The 19082-nt window shown below is 36.2% G+C and overlaps 1 protein-coding gene across 4 annotated transcripts in view; it reads right to left on the bottom strand.

Annotated features, from left to right (window-relative positions):
- Positions 1-397: 397 nt before the first annotated feature.
- Positions 398-19082, bottom strand: part of LOC139151133 (delphilin-like) — a 48711-nt gene continuing 30026 nt past the window's right edge. For all 4 annotated transcript variants that reach the window (XM_070723688.1, XM_070723686.1, XM_070723687.1 and 1 more), the window contains 13 exons: positions 18355-18405; positions 14004-14130; positions 12148-12929; positions 9845-9932; positions 9452-9520; positions 8580-8707; positions 8308-8379; positions 7715-7870; positions 7077-7163; positions 6630-6812; positions 5828-5905; positions 5069-5233; positions 398-4005 (listed from right to left, as the gene is read on the bottom strand). In XM_070723688.1, the coding sequence (XP_070579789.1) occupies positions 3952-4005; positions 5069-5233; positions 5828-5905; positions 6630-6812; positions 7077-7163; positions 7715-7870; positions 8308-8379; positions 8580-8707; positions 9452-9520; positions 9845-9932; positions 12148-12929; positions 14004-14130; positions 18355-18405 (2040 nt within the window). In that variant the 3' untranslated portion in view covers positions 398-3951. The remainder of the gene's footprint in view (positions 4006-5068; positions 5234-5827; positions 5906-6629; positions 6813-7076; positions 7164-7714; positions 7871-8307; positions 8380-8579; positions 8708-9451; positions 9521-9844; positions 9933-12147; positions 12930-14003; positions 14131-18354; positions 18406-19082) is intronic.

Consider the following 19082-nt stretch of genomic DNA (forward strand, 5'->3'; position numbering starts at 1 on the left):
ACTGGAAATACGGCAGCCAAGTTTGTACAGGGAAAGGTGAAAATTGTCTTTTTAGAGGTTATTCAAATTTACTGTCACATGATCCTCACGTATACAATGATTACAAAATTCAAATCACAACGTTGACCAATACCAAGGCTTTCAGAAAATAATACTTAAATGGGGCTTTGAGCTTGGTTGTTTGTAGAGAATTCACTGTTTTAAAGAGCTCAACACTTGTCACAAAACTGTCAAAGAGGATAGAGATCAACTCTGGGACAAAACTTGTTCTAGATCAAGGGATTAAAGATGATGTTAGACATCTTTTGTTTTCAATCGAAAACATAATTCACTGAATAAATTCGCGAGTCTGAGTTCCATGTTCTGAAAGACAGAAACAAACTGAATTTTGACAATATTAAAGTAGAAAGTTTCAGTAAGTGCACTGATGGCTTTAATCCCACAAAACAGTAGTTGTCAATAGAAACCCATAACAGAAGTCACAACATTCAATCAGAAATCAATATAAATCATAAACAGCAGTGAGCAATTCAGTTGTATGTGGTCTGCCATGACCAATCTTTCGCAGTGGCCAGCGAGACCACCATTCAACTGGTCTGACAGATTACGGTGCTAAGTGTACTCAGTAGCAAGCCAGACTTCAAGACTGCTGGACTTTCACTGACTATGGTCAAGGAACTGTGGAACGCTAGACAGATTTTCTATTCCCTGTGCATGTAGAAGCACACATGTTATCATCTAACAGGCGAAAGAGTAGTAAAATGCACACATGATGGATGAAACTCACTGCCAGCAGAGGGAGATGGGTATTGGTCTGTATTGATTATTGTGCACCATGGAAACAGTGTATATACCTGACACTTTAGTCTAGGTAAGGTTGCAGTGAAGACTATTGGTTCAAAAATCTCACAACCTACCTCAACAGTTTGTGGTGTTAGGCAGTACAAAAATCATAATTTCCTCACGAAAAATTTTTTGCACTTCCAAAGTTTCAAATTCATGGGAGGTGGTTTGAGGGCGAATTCAATGAGTTTCAGTTACAATATTCTTGTATTAATTATTCACAGTCCCGAACAGCTCTTCACTAGGGAAGGAACAGTGGACTGGACAGGGTATATTTCAGTTGTTGAAGATACAGGAGGTCATCCTGAGAGGAAGAATTTACATGTTTTAGGAGAAAACAATATTCAATCTCTAGCAATCCAAAACAAATTCATGAAACTTTTCTATAAGGAATGGTCATCCGTCACAGAAACATCTTCCTCTCGGTGACTATACATGTACCTTTCACCCACATATGTCTTTTTTCCTAGTTCTAATGTTTGCATTGTAGCATTATAGAATTCTTGTATCATTGTTCGATTAGCAAGACTGAAAATCAGCAGATACAGCAGGCATTTTGCATTAATCACTAGAAACCTAGGGAGTCACTGGAGTTTGGGTTATAGGGATACTGAGCTAGGGGCCCCATTACGAAGACCCAATCAGTTTGTGTCTGCTGTTTTGCATCCACCAATCTTCACTCATGCCAGTTCAATGTTACAGCAGCAAGAAGACACTTCATCTATGTTCTTAGAAAAGTAACAAAGGCCAGCTGGTCTGAAACAAACACATCAAAAATCTGTAAAATGCTAAAAAGAAAACTGATTACAAGGATAGTGATTACTGTTATTAAAGCTCAATAAAATAAATAATACATTACAAAGACCCTTCTGTTTTCAATCAGATAAATGCAGACAAGGTTTAAATTCACTGAAGACAGTATGCGCCAGATTTAAACTTTTGTTGAAAATTTCCTGAAGGAAAGTTTAAACCATTTTCTTTAAAAGCCTGAATAAAAATCAATGGTCACATGCAAAATTTGGTACTGGAGAAAGAAATTACCTAACATTTTCAAACACTTGCTATTCAAAATGAAGATGTTATAAAAATTTGAGAGTCCAAAAATCTGTCCCTATCTTATGCTTCCCCTGCCATGTATTAGTACAGCCCTATTGTTTCTGATGCTGTGGTTATACCATTGTGTATGATAACGGGTGTGGCAGGGTGGCAGTCAGAAGTAAACAAGAAGATGCCCTCCTTCCAGCAAGATATCAATGAAATATTAAATGATTTTCATTGAAATTAATTTGTATGATAGTGCTTATGGTAAGTGACCAAAAATTCAATTCATAACGAGATAACAGAAGGCAAAAAAATTACCGTGGTATTGCTGACATACATAAGCTGAATAAATATCATGATCCAAAATAGCTGTAAGGTATAATAACAGAATATTCTATAAGACAACATCAAAACAAAAGTAAATATTTAGTTTAAGCTGAATGGATTTTGCCGAAATGAAAAATATCACTACAACATTCTCACAGTACTTATGATTTGGACGGTCTGATAAGATGGTAGGCCTCTACATCTTTTATAACAGTTGACATATGTTGATGATTTTTCATTACAATTACTTCCTTTGGGTCACTGACCATCATAGTGCTGTGCAGTGGCTGATGATTGTAAATACTAAGGACAAAGAAAACAGCTGCGCCATGTCTAGCTGCCACTAGATCCTCAAAACTTTCAAAAGTTGCACTAGTCTATACATGTCACGCCCGGGGTCTACAAAACAGCATGGCATGGGTTGAAATGTGTGGACTTGCCCGCCCACTGTTAAATTCAGCTGCTTTACAAGTGTACCTAGACTTGCTACATGACAGGTTTTGCTTGCTTGCTAAACTACAATGACAGCAATGGTTTAAATCAAGTATAAACACTACATCGTATAATGATGGCCATGGCATGACGCCACAGGACAAGGTATATATACAGCGCCCTCTACAGCCTTCTATCAAAGAACAAATCACAACATGATAATTTTTGTGCATTTCATTGAGACAAAGTTTTACAGAGATACTTAAAAACCCATGTCCATATCTTAAACACTCTGCACTTAAAAATATATTCTGATAAAATAGAAAATATGGTACAGCTCTGGAAAATTAGCAACGTCAGTATATTTGAATTCCCATTAAAGTATACACAATATCTTAGTACTATAAACATAAAAAGAAAATTCAATACTTTCCACACTGTATTACATGCTATATTCATAAATATGATTTTTGGCTATGTAAATTTCTAAAAAGTCAATAATTTTCTCGCACACACATAAAATGCTGAGAGATTCAGTATAAATATTCTTTACAGTTGGGATTGTTTTCTGGTTAGGTAGCTCCTGTACAAATTGAAATAACAATATAATGGATATTTTGTGTTGCCTGCAAGGGTTAGGAGTGGTGAAATACCTCAAAATGACAACTTTCAAATTTAAAACTTAGCTTCATCAAAATAGATTTTAACAGTTTAAGATTTCAGGATAATCACTGTATCATTAAAAATTTTCAATGTATTACAGCCCATCGGTATCGACCAAGTTGGGTGAACATTGCCCTCTGTAGTTCAGCCATTTGCTATGCACGATATTGGTTCTTGTCTCTCTCATGGCCAGACTGAAACTGCAATAGACTCATGAAACTCTTCAACTGATGCAAGAACAGTTTACATATAACATGTACCAGCATGGAGCAGACACAAGGAAATTTCAAGAACGTTGTATATTCATCAAGTGAATTCAGAAATACAGCATTCAGCAGCATACGGACCCTAGACATGGCTATTCTACCCCAAGAGTAACCATGCCCTGGAGCAGGTGTATAGGTTTCCTGTACTCATTGATTGTGACACAGAACAGCCATGATAGAGGGCGCTCTTGCTCATGACCATGTGCTTCACAATTGCCTTACTCAGTTGACACACAGCAAATTATGATGCAATTCAAGAAAAAAATTAAATTTGAGAGTTATGAAACTTGATTGTTTGGTGAATGAACTGTACTATAGCTTTTTCTGAAGCAACACATTCTTCAGCTGCCAGGCCTTTTCTGAGGTCGATTGTCCAACTTTACAATATGCTGATTTGCTTGTTTGGACGTAAAAGGTTCTCCTTATGAGCTTTCTGCAAAACATAAGAAAAGAATGGTGAATGTAATTGATGCGTATAACAAGGCAGATAGATTCTTGGTAAAATTTCCAAAAAGGAAAGAAAAGATAACACAGTGACTGTAGAACTGACTTTTGTTAATGTGAAACGGCCAATTTATGTCAGCACGTACTGCACTGTTTGTGGTACTGTACCTGTGTGTGTGTATGTATTTGGAGCTCAAAAACGGTGGTGTGTCAGAGTGTTAAAATGTGAATATTTAATCAAACTGGAGTGAGTGCTTGTATTTGTGCATTATCAGTGAGGGTATGGCCTTCACAAGAAACCTCAAATATGTCTGCTTAGCATATCTGCTCTGTTCAGAAACTGGCACACACATCTTAATTCATGTGTGTGTGTGTAAGATTCAACTGATTTGGAATTCAATAGAAAAAAGGGAATAAAATGTAATTTAGATAACTCTACAGGTAGATCAATTGGTGTGCCAAGTCAGAAAATATGACCATATGTTATCAGCATAAAAAATACTTAAGTACTTTTGAGTTCACCTTTTGTGTGGAAAAACAACAAACTATAGGTATAGACCCTAGAGAGGGTCTATCGTTTAGGGCATGCTGGAAACATTTCATGAAGATTAGACTTGAAGAGGTGACCTGTTTTAACCTTTCCTCATTCTGCATTTTGCTTTATATCAGTTGTTGCCACTGTAGGGATGCATACGCAGTCTCAACATGCACTTTCTGAATGGTGGACTTTTTAAAAAATGCGGCCACTGAGGGCGCTGACCTGTTTTCTTTTTCTGATCAAGGCTTTGGTTGAGAACAAGAGTTTGTTGGATAATCTAAATTAAAGAAAATCTTCATCTTTAGAAGCAAATTATATCTACTATTGACTGGTACCAAATACCTATTGCAGTTCAGACTTGTACACTTCAAAAAAGCTATTTGAAAAAATTTTGCACAAGATAATCATATTATGATGTAACAAGTTTTCAGCTTGCTGATCTTGGTGTAGATGTATAAGAACTTAGAAGAAAATTTTCGGACATGTAAGCGTGTAGAGAAGAATTTTTACTCACATCAAATTTGGTGATGAAATCAGCAAATATTTTGAAAAATGTGTCTGACGACATTGACTTTGGATCTTCACCAAAGAACTCCACTGTGTTGTTGTAATCCTGCATAACCTTGGTTTGTGAAGTGCAAAGGTCACCAATCTTGTCACTGGCGTCTTGAGTAGCTGCCTGAATAACACACGTTGTCAAGGAAACCATTTCAAATAAGATAAATTCAAATTTATTCTTTCCAATCAAAATAAGCATAATCTGAGTTAGAACTGAATTGACTAGCAGATGTACACACACATCAAATAAAATTGTGAATGGTTGCACTCTCAACAATATTGACACTATTCTGGTCATCCAGAAAGCCATGTTTTGGCTTTCAATTTCCATTAAGGTAATATGCGCCTCGAAAGTGAAAGACTTAACCTTTTGCTCAAACTTTCGTCAATGAAACATCCAGCCATACTCTTATCAAATCAAGAATACTAATCAGGGGTCACCAAGCAACGTTTGGTACCAGTTAAACACATTACCAAACAATTACCGATATCTGAAATAAAAAATTGCCACCATCCCTGCTTAACGCTATGAGGAAAAATATAATTTTTGATTTTCGGAAAACTGAGACGGTGAAAATGTTTCTCACTCCAAGAGCTTCAAAATGAGCCCCTTTGCAAGTGGTCAATCAGAAGAGGAGTATAAAGATGTCCGAGGCGCATTCTACCTTAATTTTGTTTTATTTTAGTTTTGAAAATTGCTTTCAAAAAAGGATACATCCATGACTTCATAGAATTTATCTTCTGTGGTTGTCTGTTCGTCTGATTTGGACGACTGCAGAGTTGCTGTGATTTCCTGAGAGGAAAGATACCAGGTTAGCATATTTGTCTTTTTCATAAATGTATGTTGACTTCTTAATATTTTTTTCTATATTTTTCTTATATTGTTGAGTTGTTTAAAATACACACATTCTGTGGCATTCCACATTTACTGCAATTCATTTATGGTAAAGTTAGGTTTTATAAACAGACTACTTCCAATGATGGTGAGTTTTTATAAAACCAATGGGCCAGGCATTGATTTTGAAATTCAATCACAGAAAGTGTGCTTTCCTTTTAGCTACTTACTGGGATGAACCGAACACATCGATTTGAAATGTGAAAACAGGTTTAAAAAATTCAGAAAACAAAAATAAACAAGCTGATAGTGAATGTATTTTTATTCTACAAATTATCACAAGCACAGTTAGTCATGTGTGTAAAAATGTGTACTTTACTCTTGCTTCTGAAATTCTTGTATTTCTTACATGTACTCCATTGACGCAATAACACTGATAAAATGAACTCAAAGGATAGATGGAATTTGAAAAGAATGCTAAGTCAAAACTGAAATATTTTGCATACATCAAACACAGATCATCATCAACTTCTTTCTATGAAGTCGCAGTGGTGGACACTCCTATGCTAATTTAAAGTGATATTTTGGTCCATTTGTTTCAGAACTTGCTGAACTTAGAAACTGACTCTAGCACAATCATGAAGACATAATTGTTGGTAGGGTGATCCTGAAAATGACTCACTGTCAATGTGTTCTTGAGTTCCTGAATGTCAGTGACCAGTGTCCTGTTGGAAATCTTGGATGCTGTAGGGACGTTGGGCAACTCTTCAGAGAAGGACAAGACAGCTGGCACCTTGTCATGGACAGCCTTCGCGAGGACGTGAAGAAATGTCGACTTGTTGTCCGTTGTCTTGGTCGTATCAAGCTGTGGGAATATTTGTCATTTTTGGAATATTTGTCAGTTTCTCAATCAAAAGTGAAGAAAAAATGGCTGACAGAACTAGTCCAGACCAATGGGCACAAGGATGAAGAACATCACTTTTTCTTTTATTGTGGCTTTAGTAACAACTCAGCTATCTATCCTGGGTAATCTAACCATTATCTGCTTTGTTGATATTTGTTTCAAGACCACACAAAGTGGACTTCTCCTTCCCACAAATTGAACCCCCACACCAGACGGACAACTTACCTCTGGCAATAAGCTGATCTTGAATCCGCTTGCATTCCCAACTCTTCTGTTTCCTTGGTTCATGTAGTTACCCATCACCAGTACAAGCTGCAAAGTCAATAAAGGAGTCCAAAAATGCTTTCTTTAACTCACTCAATTTACAATTTCCATTTTCTATTGCATTTTCTACATTCTCACTCACTTATCACTCAATAGAAATGTTGATCCAGTAGAATTTCTTTTTCTTTGGGGGGAAGGCAAAAGATACCTCTGTACCTCTACCTGATGTCTTCTATGAATTTGAATATATCTTGATATTTTCATATGATAATCACTCAACCAATGAGTGCCCATTAAACCATAGACAGAAGAGAAACAACACATCATGTGATGTAATAGAGCATTATTGAATGAGCAAAAGTATATGAATGGTCAGATCTTTGTAATAATCAGATAGCTGTGCCGATGGGGACAAATTTAAAATAGTCTTGCTTAGAAACATTACTGAGAAATGTAAAAATTTAGTAATGTAAGTCAATTTCATTGCTTGTTGTTTAGATTGTTTAGATTTGTGTCATTTATTTCATTAAATATATGCTTGTTTCCACTTTGTCACACTAAACTTGAAAGTATATTCTGACAAAACTCAAAAAACCTACCTCTAGGATCTTGGCAAGTTTTCTGCTGGCTCTAACTTCACTTGATGCTCTCTTCAAACAATCTAAGGCACTTTCAATTTCCAGATGCTTCTCGGAAAAATTTGATTTGAAAATGAGTCCTTGGAGACGAACTTTGAACTGCGGTACACTGCTGATCTGAAACATTGGTGATGGTAAAAATTAGATGAAACACCCTCAAGAAGATTTTTCCAAGGCCTGGTAATGATGTCATTGTTGCTCATGAATATTTAATATTAACAGAATTTGTGCTCATTAGACTAGCCTGTTATATTTGGCACATGGCTAATTACGCAGGTACACCAAAGAAAATACAATAGCTGGGTCAGTCTAGTCTGACTGTAACATAGCAACAAATGGAGTGAGAAAAGTTGAAAAGTAATTTAGAATAGAGCGAAAGTTATTCCAGGAAAATTTTTACAAACACAAAACAAACATTTTTCCTTTGGTAATTTATCATTTGAGATGACCTGTCTTTAGAGTTAAAGTGCTGTATTATTATTGAGAAAATCTTCCATTGATCTTTGAGTTATAGACATGAATGGTGGTATGGTTTGATAGTTTGATACACTTACCTCCAAAGCAAACTGATCTGGTTTGCTCAGAAGGTGTTTTTCTCCCGAGCCAACTTTTTGGAGTTTAACAATCTAAAATCAAATGTAATAAAAACATTTAAATAAGCTTATCCAAGAAAGAAAAATGAAATATGAAAATAAAACAATATAAAAAGAAATTGGAAAGTATGACTAACCAATCACAGGACAAAGGCAAACTGACTTGTCAGAAACTTACAAATGAGAGAACAAATTGACCAATCAGAGGTGGTCTGCAGTAAGCAGTGACTTACTTCCTCATCAGATGGAGAGAATGTATGGAGTTGTTGCAGGTGTGCCTGTACAAGTTTACCCTCATCCATTGTCAGCAAGGCTGTGGTGATCTCTTCAGCAGACATTCGGGAATGAGCTAACAGAATTGCTGTAAGAAAATAATAGCAAATGATAAGATTATGGTCATCACTCAGATCTGTATCAATGTCTTGCCAAGATGAATACTTCATATCGCAAAATATATTTTGGTTTCTCGTGAAAACATGATTTGAAATGCTCTCCTACATAACCATTGTACATGTATGTATGTGTAGTTGAATCAGGGGAAATTTCTTAGCTAACTGCCTGGCCGCTACAATCGCGAAGGATAAAGTGCAAACACATTGCCCTCAAGCTTTTTTGTTAAAATCGTTTTTGGGAAGAATAATTCTGACACACTATATTCAGCAAAATATTGCACAAAACAAAATTTCTTAAAGCAACTACTTTCGTTCCATTGAATTCATATGAAGCACAATTTCTGGTGTGAAATAATGTCCCTGCATTCTCCCCTCCAACACCTATTTTGCTCCAAATGTCTGTGACCCAGTCATCAAAAACAAAGAGTGTGAACAAAAGTGTGTGTGTGTAGGGGGAAGGGGTGGATACTTGGGTGCATTCCTTATGGATGTGATATTAATCAATTCAAAAGAGTATACACTAGGTCATAAAACAGTCACCGTTTTCAAGTTCAAATTTCCAAAAGTGAACTTTTAAAATGGAGAAACACAGTACTGATTCGACAAAAGCTGATTTTTTTCCATGATTTCTGTAAATTTGAACTTGGTGCAAGTGATCACAATGTGACAGGACATAAAGTGCCAGTGTCAAATAACAAAATGCACTGACTCACATATATTATAGGCTTTCTTTGGGTCCAGTATTTTAAGCTGTTCTTTCTTCTGACTTTGAGGCCCAACAACTGTAAAGAAGGTGGATGACATCATGTAAGTTCAAAGTTCACAGAGGTCCATTATACAAAAGTTTAAACATAAAGCTTTTGTGAAGCAATTTTATGAAGAAACATGAAGTTTGCTTTTTCTTTAAAACTCATTGCCTGCCGCAGCATTATATTGTCATGAGTTTATGATAATGTTGATTGAAATGGTAGCTTAAAGCATGAAAATCAAGAGAAACTGGGTACAGATTCATTCTGTTTTTAACATACATTGGGGGTGTGGATCCCAGTAGCATTTTACTGGGATTGATGGTCAGTGAGTGAATGTATGGTTCAAGACATCTCTACCTGCTTTCTTTGCATCGGTGCTGAACTGTTCCTCCAAGTCCAACTGCCGGACCACTTCATTGAGGTCATCCTCACCTTCATGGACAAGCTGAAAGAGGATACCATTCATTCATTTTAGTGTTGGCATTAATAAAACATAGGGCCAAAGTCCCTGAAGCTACTATAGACATGGATACAAAATTAAGTATTTCCTGACTGTATGAAATTATCTCACTTAGGTCATCCTAGGGACTTGTAAACCAAATATTAAAGCTGTCTGACCAGCGGTTTTGAAAGAACAAGCGGCACACAGTCCATGTAGCCGACAATGAGATGCAAATGATATGCGGTCAAGGTCTCCTCAACTAACTTTCAGCTGGTTCTTCACTTTCTACTATTTTTATAGTATTTTTTACAAAGGCACAGATTTATTCTACCTGCAACTTAAAACTGATAGTGATTTTGTAGTTCATTCTTTACTATTTTTCATAGTTTTTGGTAGCCGGTAACAGACACTTCGTGTTCGTGTCGGCTACATGGACGATCTGCCGAACAAGCAACTCAACAGTTGACAGAGCTCTGCTGTGTTATGTAGAGAATAACCTTTTGTGACACATGTATTGATGAAGAAGGTGGATATCTTTGATTAACATTGTAAGTGAGTTCTGTTGAATAAGTTGAGACTGTACATACTCAGTGAAAGCACACTGAAGAGACAAATGTTTGAAACTTAAGAAGTTCAAGGTCATCAAAAGCATTATATGGAATCATGTAACTTTCATTGCACTGTTTACACAGATTGCATAATTGCTATAAATAGCACATGAGGAATCTTACAGCCCTGCTTTACCATAAAAACCCTATCACTTTGACCACTCTTTTAATTGACCACTCTATTTTTTTCCTCAAAAAGTAATTTTATTTTATCCTTACGAAGTCAACCATAAATGGAAATTAGAACTTTCTCTATCTCTATCTCTATCTCTATTGACTATTTTAAGCAATTTCTTTTAGATACCATACAGGGCACAATAAATGACGGTTCAGAATATGTCAAAGTTGGGATTCAGGAAAGTTGCCTTTACATGTTTTAATCCTCCAAGATGGTAAGCATTTCACTATGAACTGTCAAAAAAAGTTGAACTTTCTGATAAATCTACACTAAAATTACTTTGGCTTTGATGATTTCCTAATTAATTCAATTATTTAAAATCATATTAATTATTTTTTTCTGGGTGAATTGATAGGGTTTATACAGTACACGAATTACATACAATGTAAGTCAAATTTTGACCAAAAATGACAAAAAAATTCCTTAAAAATACACATTTGCATATTTCATCACAATTTGAACAAGTCTAAGTTGGGTTACCCCTAGGGACCTGTATACCAAATAACAAAGCTGTCTGACCAGCGGTTATGAAGAAGAAGATTTTTTATCAAAAACACCTTTTTTGGCATTAATTTGCCTATTTTCAACAATATCAAAAAATTAAAAAAAATAGTTTCTCAAAATCATATTTTTCACCTACGCAACAAATATCAAATCAGTTCGTACTGCGGTTCTCAAGATATTTGAGTGGACGGACGCCTCACAAACGGACATACATACATACATACATACATACAGACTGACGACGGACGCCGGACGGATACCCATCCCAATAGCTTCTATAGACTATAGTCTATAGTAGCTAACAAAAACGGAAAGTGTTTCATAACGGTTATCATGGTTTTTGCCAAGGACTTGTGCATCTAAATGTACCTGAACACTATTCACTGACACAAAATAAATTCTTTCACATGATGGAAAGTTTTCCTGTCATGAATTCCAAAAGTGCACAAAACAAGAAAAGGTGAACCGCTAATTGTTTTTCTCTCTAACGCTCTTTTGATCTGTCACTTTTGTTTAATATCAGGTTCCTGAGTAATGCAATTCGATGAGAAGCAGCTACTGGATGCATTGCTACAGTATTGCATACCGTAATATAATTTCAAAGATTTAATCTGAGCGCTGTTCACGGTCAGAGGTTTGTTACTAAATATAGCTACATCCATGTGACATCGGACATTGCTGCTTGAAATGCGGACTAATTATGTCAGTGTCGCATACGTGGCTATAGTTACTCTTCTGAAAATCACAAATGCAAGAATGACAAAACTACTACTTTATAGTAGGCGACTGCTAGTGTAACAATGAATACTAAAAGACATAATCTAAAAATGCAGAAAAATATTTATTTTTTTATATTAATCAGTGGACAATGGTGTCAATTACAAAAAGCCATATTACAGGGATTTTAAATAGTACAATAATCCCTTACCTGTCCCCAGATGGTATTTTGAGTGTTGGATACTTTTTCCCAGTTTATCCTTTTGACTCTCATGTTGATTTCTTGCGGCTCGTCTCCAGGAAGCGGTGGTGGTATCGGTAACGGAGGCGCATCAGGTATCGATGATGTGCTGGTGGCATTATTGTTGTTGTTGCCGTGTTCGGTCGTATTGGTGTGGTGCATCTCGTTCATGATGACGAGACGTTTGCCAACGACAGCGGTGTCGGGATGGAGAAGGTCATCGAGCCGATTGTCTACGCTTCTCTCAGACGACTGGCTGTGCTGCGTTATGTTGACGCTTGTGATGGTCGGAGTGCTGGTGGAGCTTCTCTCCGAATCCCGACTCTTTTGAGATTCGTTGATCGTGAAAACGTATTCTTTGGTCTGACTGCTGTCTGAACTGTCAGAATCGGAACTATCGCTGCTATTGTCGGTATCAACACCATCGTCAATGTTCGTGACGTATGTTCTTGAGGAAATCAACACAGGGCTGCTGCTGCATGTCGTTTCCCGACTATGTTTCCTTTCCCGAGTATATGTCGCACCACTGGCATGTTTTGTTTCCTTGGTATATGTCGCACTGCCTGCGACCAAAACTGTGGGTGATCTATGGTGCCTCTCTTGATAAATGGTCTGTGGCTCAGCGACAGTTATATTTGACACGTTCAACTTTGGTTCCACAGCAATTGGAAAGTCTTCAGAGCCGATGACCGAGGATTTTGAAGACCGTGGTGTTGAATGGTATGACAAATTATCACTATCAGATGGAAAACCTGAGAGAAAACAAAAACAGAAAATAATCAGGAAATATTTTCCAGTAACACTACTCTACTTTAAACTTCAAGATAAAGATAAAGATAAAAAAATTTTGTTATACATTAATTTTGTATTTTCAGAATTTTAACAATTGTCCTGGCTCACATACCTTACAAGTACTTCCAAGAGGCCTGTTGCACTAACATTTCATTTTTTACTTAGATTGCATACATCTTCTCACTTCCTTCAAAAATTAACCATCATGCGTGGATAAATTTTGAAACTCTGCACAAACTGTAATAATCAACTTTGTTCTCATCAACTCTTAAAATTTGAGATAGGAAGATGAAGTACTAGGAAGATGAAGTACTATAGCTATCCATTTAAAAAACTTTTCCATATCAAGTGTATCAATCTGCAACAAAAACTCCTCACACTTTTAACTACTGTAGTTAAAAATCATGTCACAACTATGGTCTCATGAATTGTTTGGATATTGGGTCTGAAACAGAAATTATGTAACTTTTGTAGCAAACTCACTGAGCATGTGCAGCACGAATAGAAGAAAACAAGTAAAGTTACAAAATGAAAGATATGTGTGTCTTTAATGGCGTCACTGAATTGGTCAGCTTTTTTTTAACACAATAGGCCCTCTACCTCAAAGCAGCTGGATTTTCATATTCAGATACTGCCTAGCACTAATGATGGGAGCATAATGTGAGAAAATGCTGCCAGAGTGAAGAATTATTTTACACTGCATGATATTGCACTCAAACATTAGTAACTCTATCAAATTGATGTCAAAATTTATAGCGTTCTATCACATATCATGGATGCTAATTTGTATGTATGCTGTTCTGGGTTGCTGTATGGACTGTATTGTAGTATGCATCTGCAATCACATTTTTGACACTTTCCCCAGTAGTTGAAGTACCAGTTTAACATAATGATATGCAATGTCGAAATTAAAAGTTACTATATAGCCAATGAAAAGCAAGTGAAACTATTAAGTTAATGCTTTAAAAGCTTTTAGAGTGTATTGAAATGAGGAGTTACCAATATGCTGGTGTGTATAGTGTTGCCATGGTTACCTGCATTGCCATTAAAAGCAGCGTTATTGACATGTTGCTGTGCATGTACTACTGCAGTGACACGCTGGCCTCTTTGCATACTGTCTACGATTGTTAAATCTTCCATGGCTGAAGCTTGCAAGTCCCTCTGAAATGGAAAGTGTGTCAAGTCTGGTGTTATACCAGTTATGATTTGACAAGATCTAGTCAGCCGTATGATATTGTAATTTAGATGTGAGAGCTTGGGTGCATAAAAGATTCACTAGCTGGGCACAAAAAAATCAGCATATTTCTCTTCTGTTTGATTTTAGCATACTGAAGGTTGTATCACTATGATCTAACCACTTTTGACTCACATACAAAACTCTTCAAATCAATGTTAAAAGATGGTTTGAAATCAAACACAAGTTATATGAAAATGTTTACCAAAGTATAACTGATGAACTTTTTAAAACACTGGTGATGAATGCACAACTTAGATTTACATGGATAAATAAAGTTTGAGTTTCAATTAAATATGGCTGCCACAAATATATGCATGTTAAGTGCCTGGATTTGCCAAACCCATCGCCAAGGACTGAAATAGTTACATTTTCGAAGGCAATCTGGCTTCATAACAGGAATCCAAAACATCTCCCCGAAGACTACACAGTGCGGACGCAGATACCCGAGACGCGCAAAATCGATTTTCCTTCGTGGGTGGTATGGAACGCGAAAATTTCAAATAAAAATCACTAAATCTAGCGCTACACATTGTAAAGATATTTCGCCTATAGCTCATCGAGAATTCATTTTATGTTACTTATAACTAGGCGAATTGAGAGATTGATAGTTAGATTTACCAAATCATATATCATTTAGTGTCTTATTAGTTTATATCGCAGAAAAATCGTGAAGTCAAAATGTTGTCTCGTGCGTTTTGACAGAAAATACAACTCATTCACTCCTGAATTTTCCGGTCATGCTCATTACATGTTTCTTCTCCAAGTTTGATTTTGTCACTGTCCTTTTACACAGACATCCAACTTAAACGCTGTGCCCTCAGTTTTGGCGATAAGGCCGTGAGACGGAAATGTTAACTTAAAATAGCACTGACAGGTACAGGTAGTCCTTGCAAATCCCTAAAATAACAGCTAAGGCGCATGCGTGAAGGTTGCCCTCTAGCGACGATACTCATTGTAGCGTTTCTCAAATATAATTTTTACTATAACCCAAACGGGATTCGAACCCCCGCACACTCACAGCAACATCGCCTAGCTGCTAGGCCTCACACAAAACCAGTCGGCTACCGTTTACCGTTTCTCATCCTGAACTTTAGCACCGGAGAAAGTATCTCCCCTATAAAAGTGCAGAAAATTAAGCATAAAAAATGAGGCGATTTACTGAAGCCTTGTATCTCTAAAGTGGCCAATATAAATTTACTAAAAAAACATAAATGAACTATTACTGATTGTCACTGATTTTTCTGAAATGCACACTTGCATATTGAGCCAGAAAGGGAAAAAATTGCAAGTATCACAGCTTCAAGGCTATACCTTAGTTCAGTTATTTTAACAATTATTGTTCTAAAAAGTACAGGTTTAAGTTAATGATGAGGTTATGCGATTTACCTAACTAAAATACGTATTTTTTATAAATCTTTTACAATTTGATGCAATAAGTATCTTATAACTCTATAGCCATGATAGGTATACGCCTCTTTTCACAGGGTCAAACACAAAGAGAACTTATACACAGAAGACAGAGTACAGGATAACAACAACATTACAACACAGACAGGTTTTAATGTAAAAGTGTCGAAAAAGCTTTGTCGATAAAATTTGTAACAAGCCTGCTTAAAACCTCTAACACTTGTACAACTTCTTATTGCTGAAGGCAAATTGTTGTACAGGTAATTACTCAAAAAGACTGTTTAAATAATTCGGTTCTAGCAAATATATCTTGTAGAGCTTTATTTCTAATAAATCTTAAAATCTTTGTGGATCTTTGTACTTCGTTGTTATATCCTGGATGTATTGTGGAAACTGGCCACAACATACCCTTGTAAACAGACACTATTAGGTTGTACTTATAGCGATGGGATAGCAGCTACCATTGTAGAAGTGTAAACATTTCAATGGATGAGGTACCAATGTTACAATTCAAAATCAGCCACATTGCCTGTTCAAGTGATCCATATCCTTTTGACTACAACAACCCCAAACACCGAGACCATAATCATAATATGGTAAAATGAAACTGTTATAAAATTGACGCCTTGCTGAAACTGGTAAAAATGCTTAAATTCTGGCAAGAAGATACAGATTACTCTTTATTTTTTCCACAATACTATCAACATGTGATGTTTATGATAAATGACTCTGAATCTTCCCCATTAAACAGCTTTTCGCTTTCTACATTTTCAATATCATTGCCAACATCTTATGATGGAACTTTGAGTTAATTTTCAACCAAAATTCATTAAATTGCAGCAAATCTAGGTTGTAATAATGATTAATGACTTTAATGGCAATAAATCATTGTTGTAATGACATGTCAAAAAGAAATTTAAATGTTTCAGTCTTGTCACGCATAACGTTCACTAGCCGTCAGTCCATGTAGTGTTGATCTGAAAGAATAAGTTCACACCACTTATTAATATACATGCATATTAAAAACCAGCAAATTTATCATTTATTATACATATGTTTTAAAAGTATTTGTCAATGATTATTTATCAAGTCCTCAGTCAATTGTTAGGACAATTTAGTGCGTAAATTGTATAAAGAATGACACTCTTTGAAAATTATCACTTCAATGGATAAACATGCATGATATATCAACAGATATTAGTAGCAGATATTGTTATATAAAACAGGATTTTCACAAAACATCCTTCCATATCAGCTGTTCTGTGGAATCGTCCCACTTAAATGCTCTCATTTGTATCTGATAGGATCTCATCTCGCAAACTTAATGCACATCCGATGTGAACTCCCAATAGACTCCCTATACTTGATATGAACTTCAGCCTAATTAGTATACAGCATCGCCCTCCAGACTATCATTTTCTCCGCTCTAATGTGTACAGGTGAAGCTAAAAATAGTCTATTGCTATGGCTAAAGACGCGGGTCATAGGAAGGGGACTTTGTTTTTTTCATGTTTAATACTACGTCACATTGTAGACACTCAGAGAAAAATCAAGAGAAGAATCGGAAATCGTACCCAAAAAAGCAAGAAGATCGTTATTGACGATAGACTATAACAGGTATGGATTCAGAGACGTATTGGAAGTCATTAATGCTGGTTTTTTAAGTAAACTATAGCTTTTTGTCAGGAAAATCCGTCTCCGAACTCGGCTGTACGTGCGTATAGCGGCTATTCCATTTCCCGACTTCCTATGTTTCTAATGCATACCAAAGCGGCCATCGCCGTATATCGAACAGCAAGTGACTATGGCTCAAGGGTAACTTGCATGGTATTGTTTTTGAAATACCGCGACGGTTATAGCTATTCTGCATGATAATACATCAAGTAAGCGACAGAAGATTGTCAACTTAATGCTTCCCTAACAAATAACTGGATTAAACGACCGTGATACTAAATATGAATATTGTGAACGAAGTTATCATCAATTATATCGCCTGGAAAGTTAATGTTCTTCCGGTTTTCAGGTGTCTGCATTTCATACGCTATCGTACTGTCAAATGACCTCCTCCAGAAGCGATATTCACAAAATCTATTCCTATACATAAACTGTCACGGAAATTACCAAAATTGTTCAAAATAAGGCCGTGAGACGGAAATGTTAACATCAGAAAGCAGGACATAATACCGACAACTTTCTCCTAACGATGCAATCCACTATCGTCAGCAATGTCAATTTTCTTTGGGCATATTTACATTATTTAGAGGAGGATTACTGCATGAACGGTCAATTTTGATCGGAGACCAGTATTCTTAAAATAAGATTACTTAAAATATTCGATCTCAAACTTACTTTGCGAAATTAAACGAAAATTTGGAGAGCTCCACCTACCTGAACCGTCACCCAGTCAGTCTGATGTTGCTCTGAAGCGCACGCCAGGACTCCTTGGCAACGATGGAATGTGGCATAAGCATGCTTAGCAACAACGGAAAAATCGCATATCTGCGTCCGCACTGTACACGGATGATATTTTTGGGTAAGCAAAAAAATACAGGTAATTGGGCCTCAATTTGACTTTACTGTGATTCTATGCAGTGAATTCTGATGTCAATTAATGCTCAGGCATGTACATGTACATGTACTACTACTGCATATGGATTTTAAGTCATAAATGCAAGCTGGGTGAAATTCAATGCAGCAAATGTAAATCTGAAAATGAATGTACACCTGAAAAACTAACCTACCTGTTGGTACTGTCGCATTGTTTCATGATCATCGGTCAATGTGGCAACCTCCTGTTAATGAAAATACTTCATGTATTGTAAGATGCACATAATTTAATGAAACAAAGCCTTTGAACTTTGCTAAGAAATTTATTTTTAACATTTGATTGTTCCAGCCAGGTTTAAGCCTGTTCATCCCCATTCCCTACTTGACTTGGTTGAATCCTGATGCCTTGGTCAATCATACATACAAACTCAGTACCTTACATTGTTTTCTCTTTTCATTTGACGTGCATAATGAAAATGAAACTTTGTTGTTTATCAGCTATTTTTCTGACGGACATTTCAATTTTCTCTCATAATTATTGAAGAATAAATGCCAGGGGTCATTATCAAAATGTACTCTTTAGAAACATGGTGCACTAAATTTACAAAGGTATCAAGGACTGAAATTTAAAATCATGGCAATTCTTGGCATTGGCTCTCTGGAATAAAGTTGATTTTTTTATTTTAATGAAAATAGGATTGTGAAAGCCTTACTTTCTTTTAAAATTTTAACAGAGACAAGTGAAGAATTGTAGGATTTTGACAGTTTGAATATCTATGCCTGGGTCAAATATTCTATAACCCTTTTACGATCCGATAGTTTGGCCCAAACCAATTGTTATCCATGGCATTTTGTGAACCTGTTTACAGGGAGTGGGGTGATTAGGTTGACAGAGAACTCAAATTTCCACTTTTAAGGCCAT

This window comes from Ptychodera flava, chromosome 15 (genome assembly GCF_041260155.1).
Source record: "Ptychodera flava strain L36383 chromosome 15, AS_Pfla_20210202, whole genome shotgun sequence".
Classification (NCBI taxonomy): domain Eukaryota; kingdom Metazoa; phylum Hemichordata; class Enteropneusta; family Ptychoderidae; genus Ptychodera; species Ptychodera flava.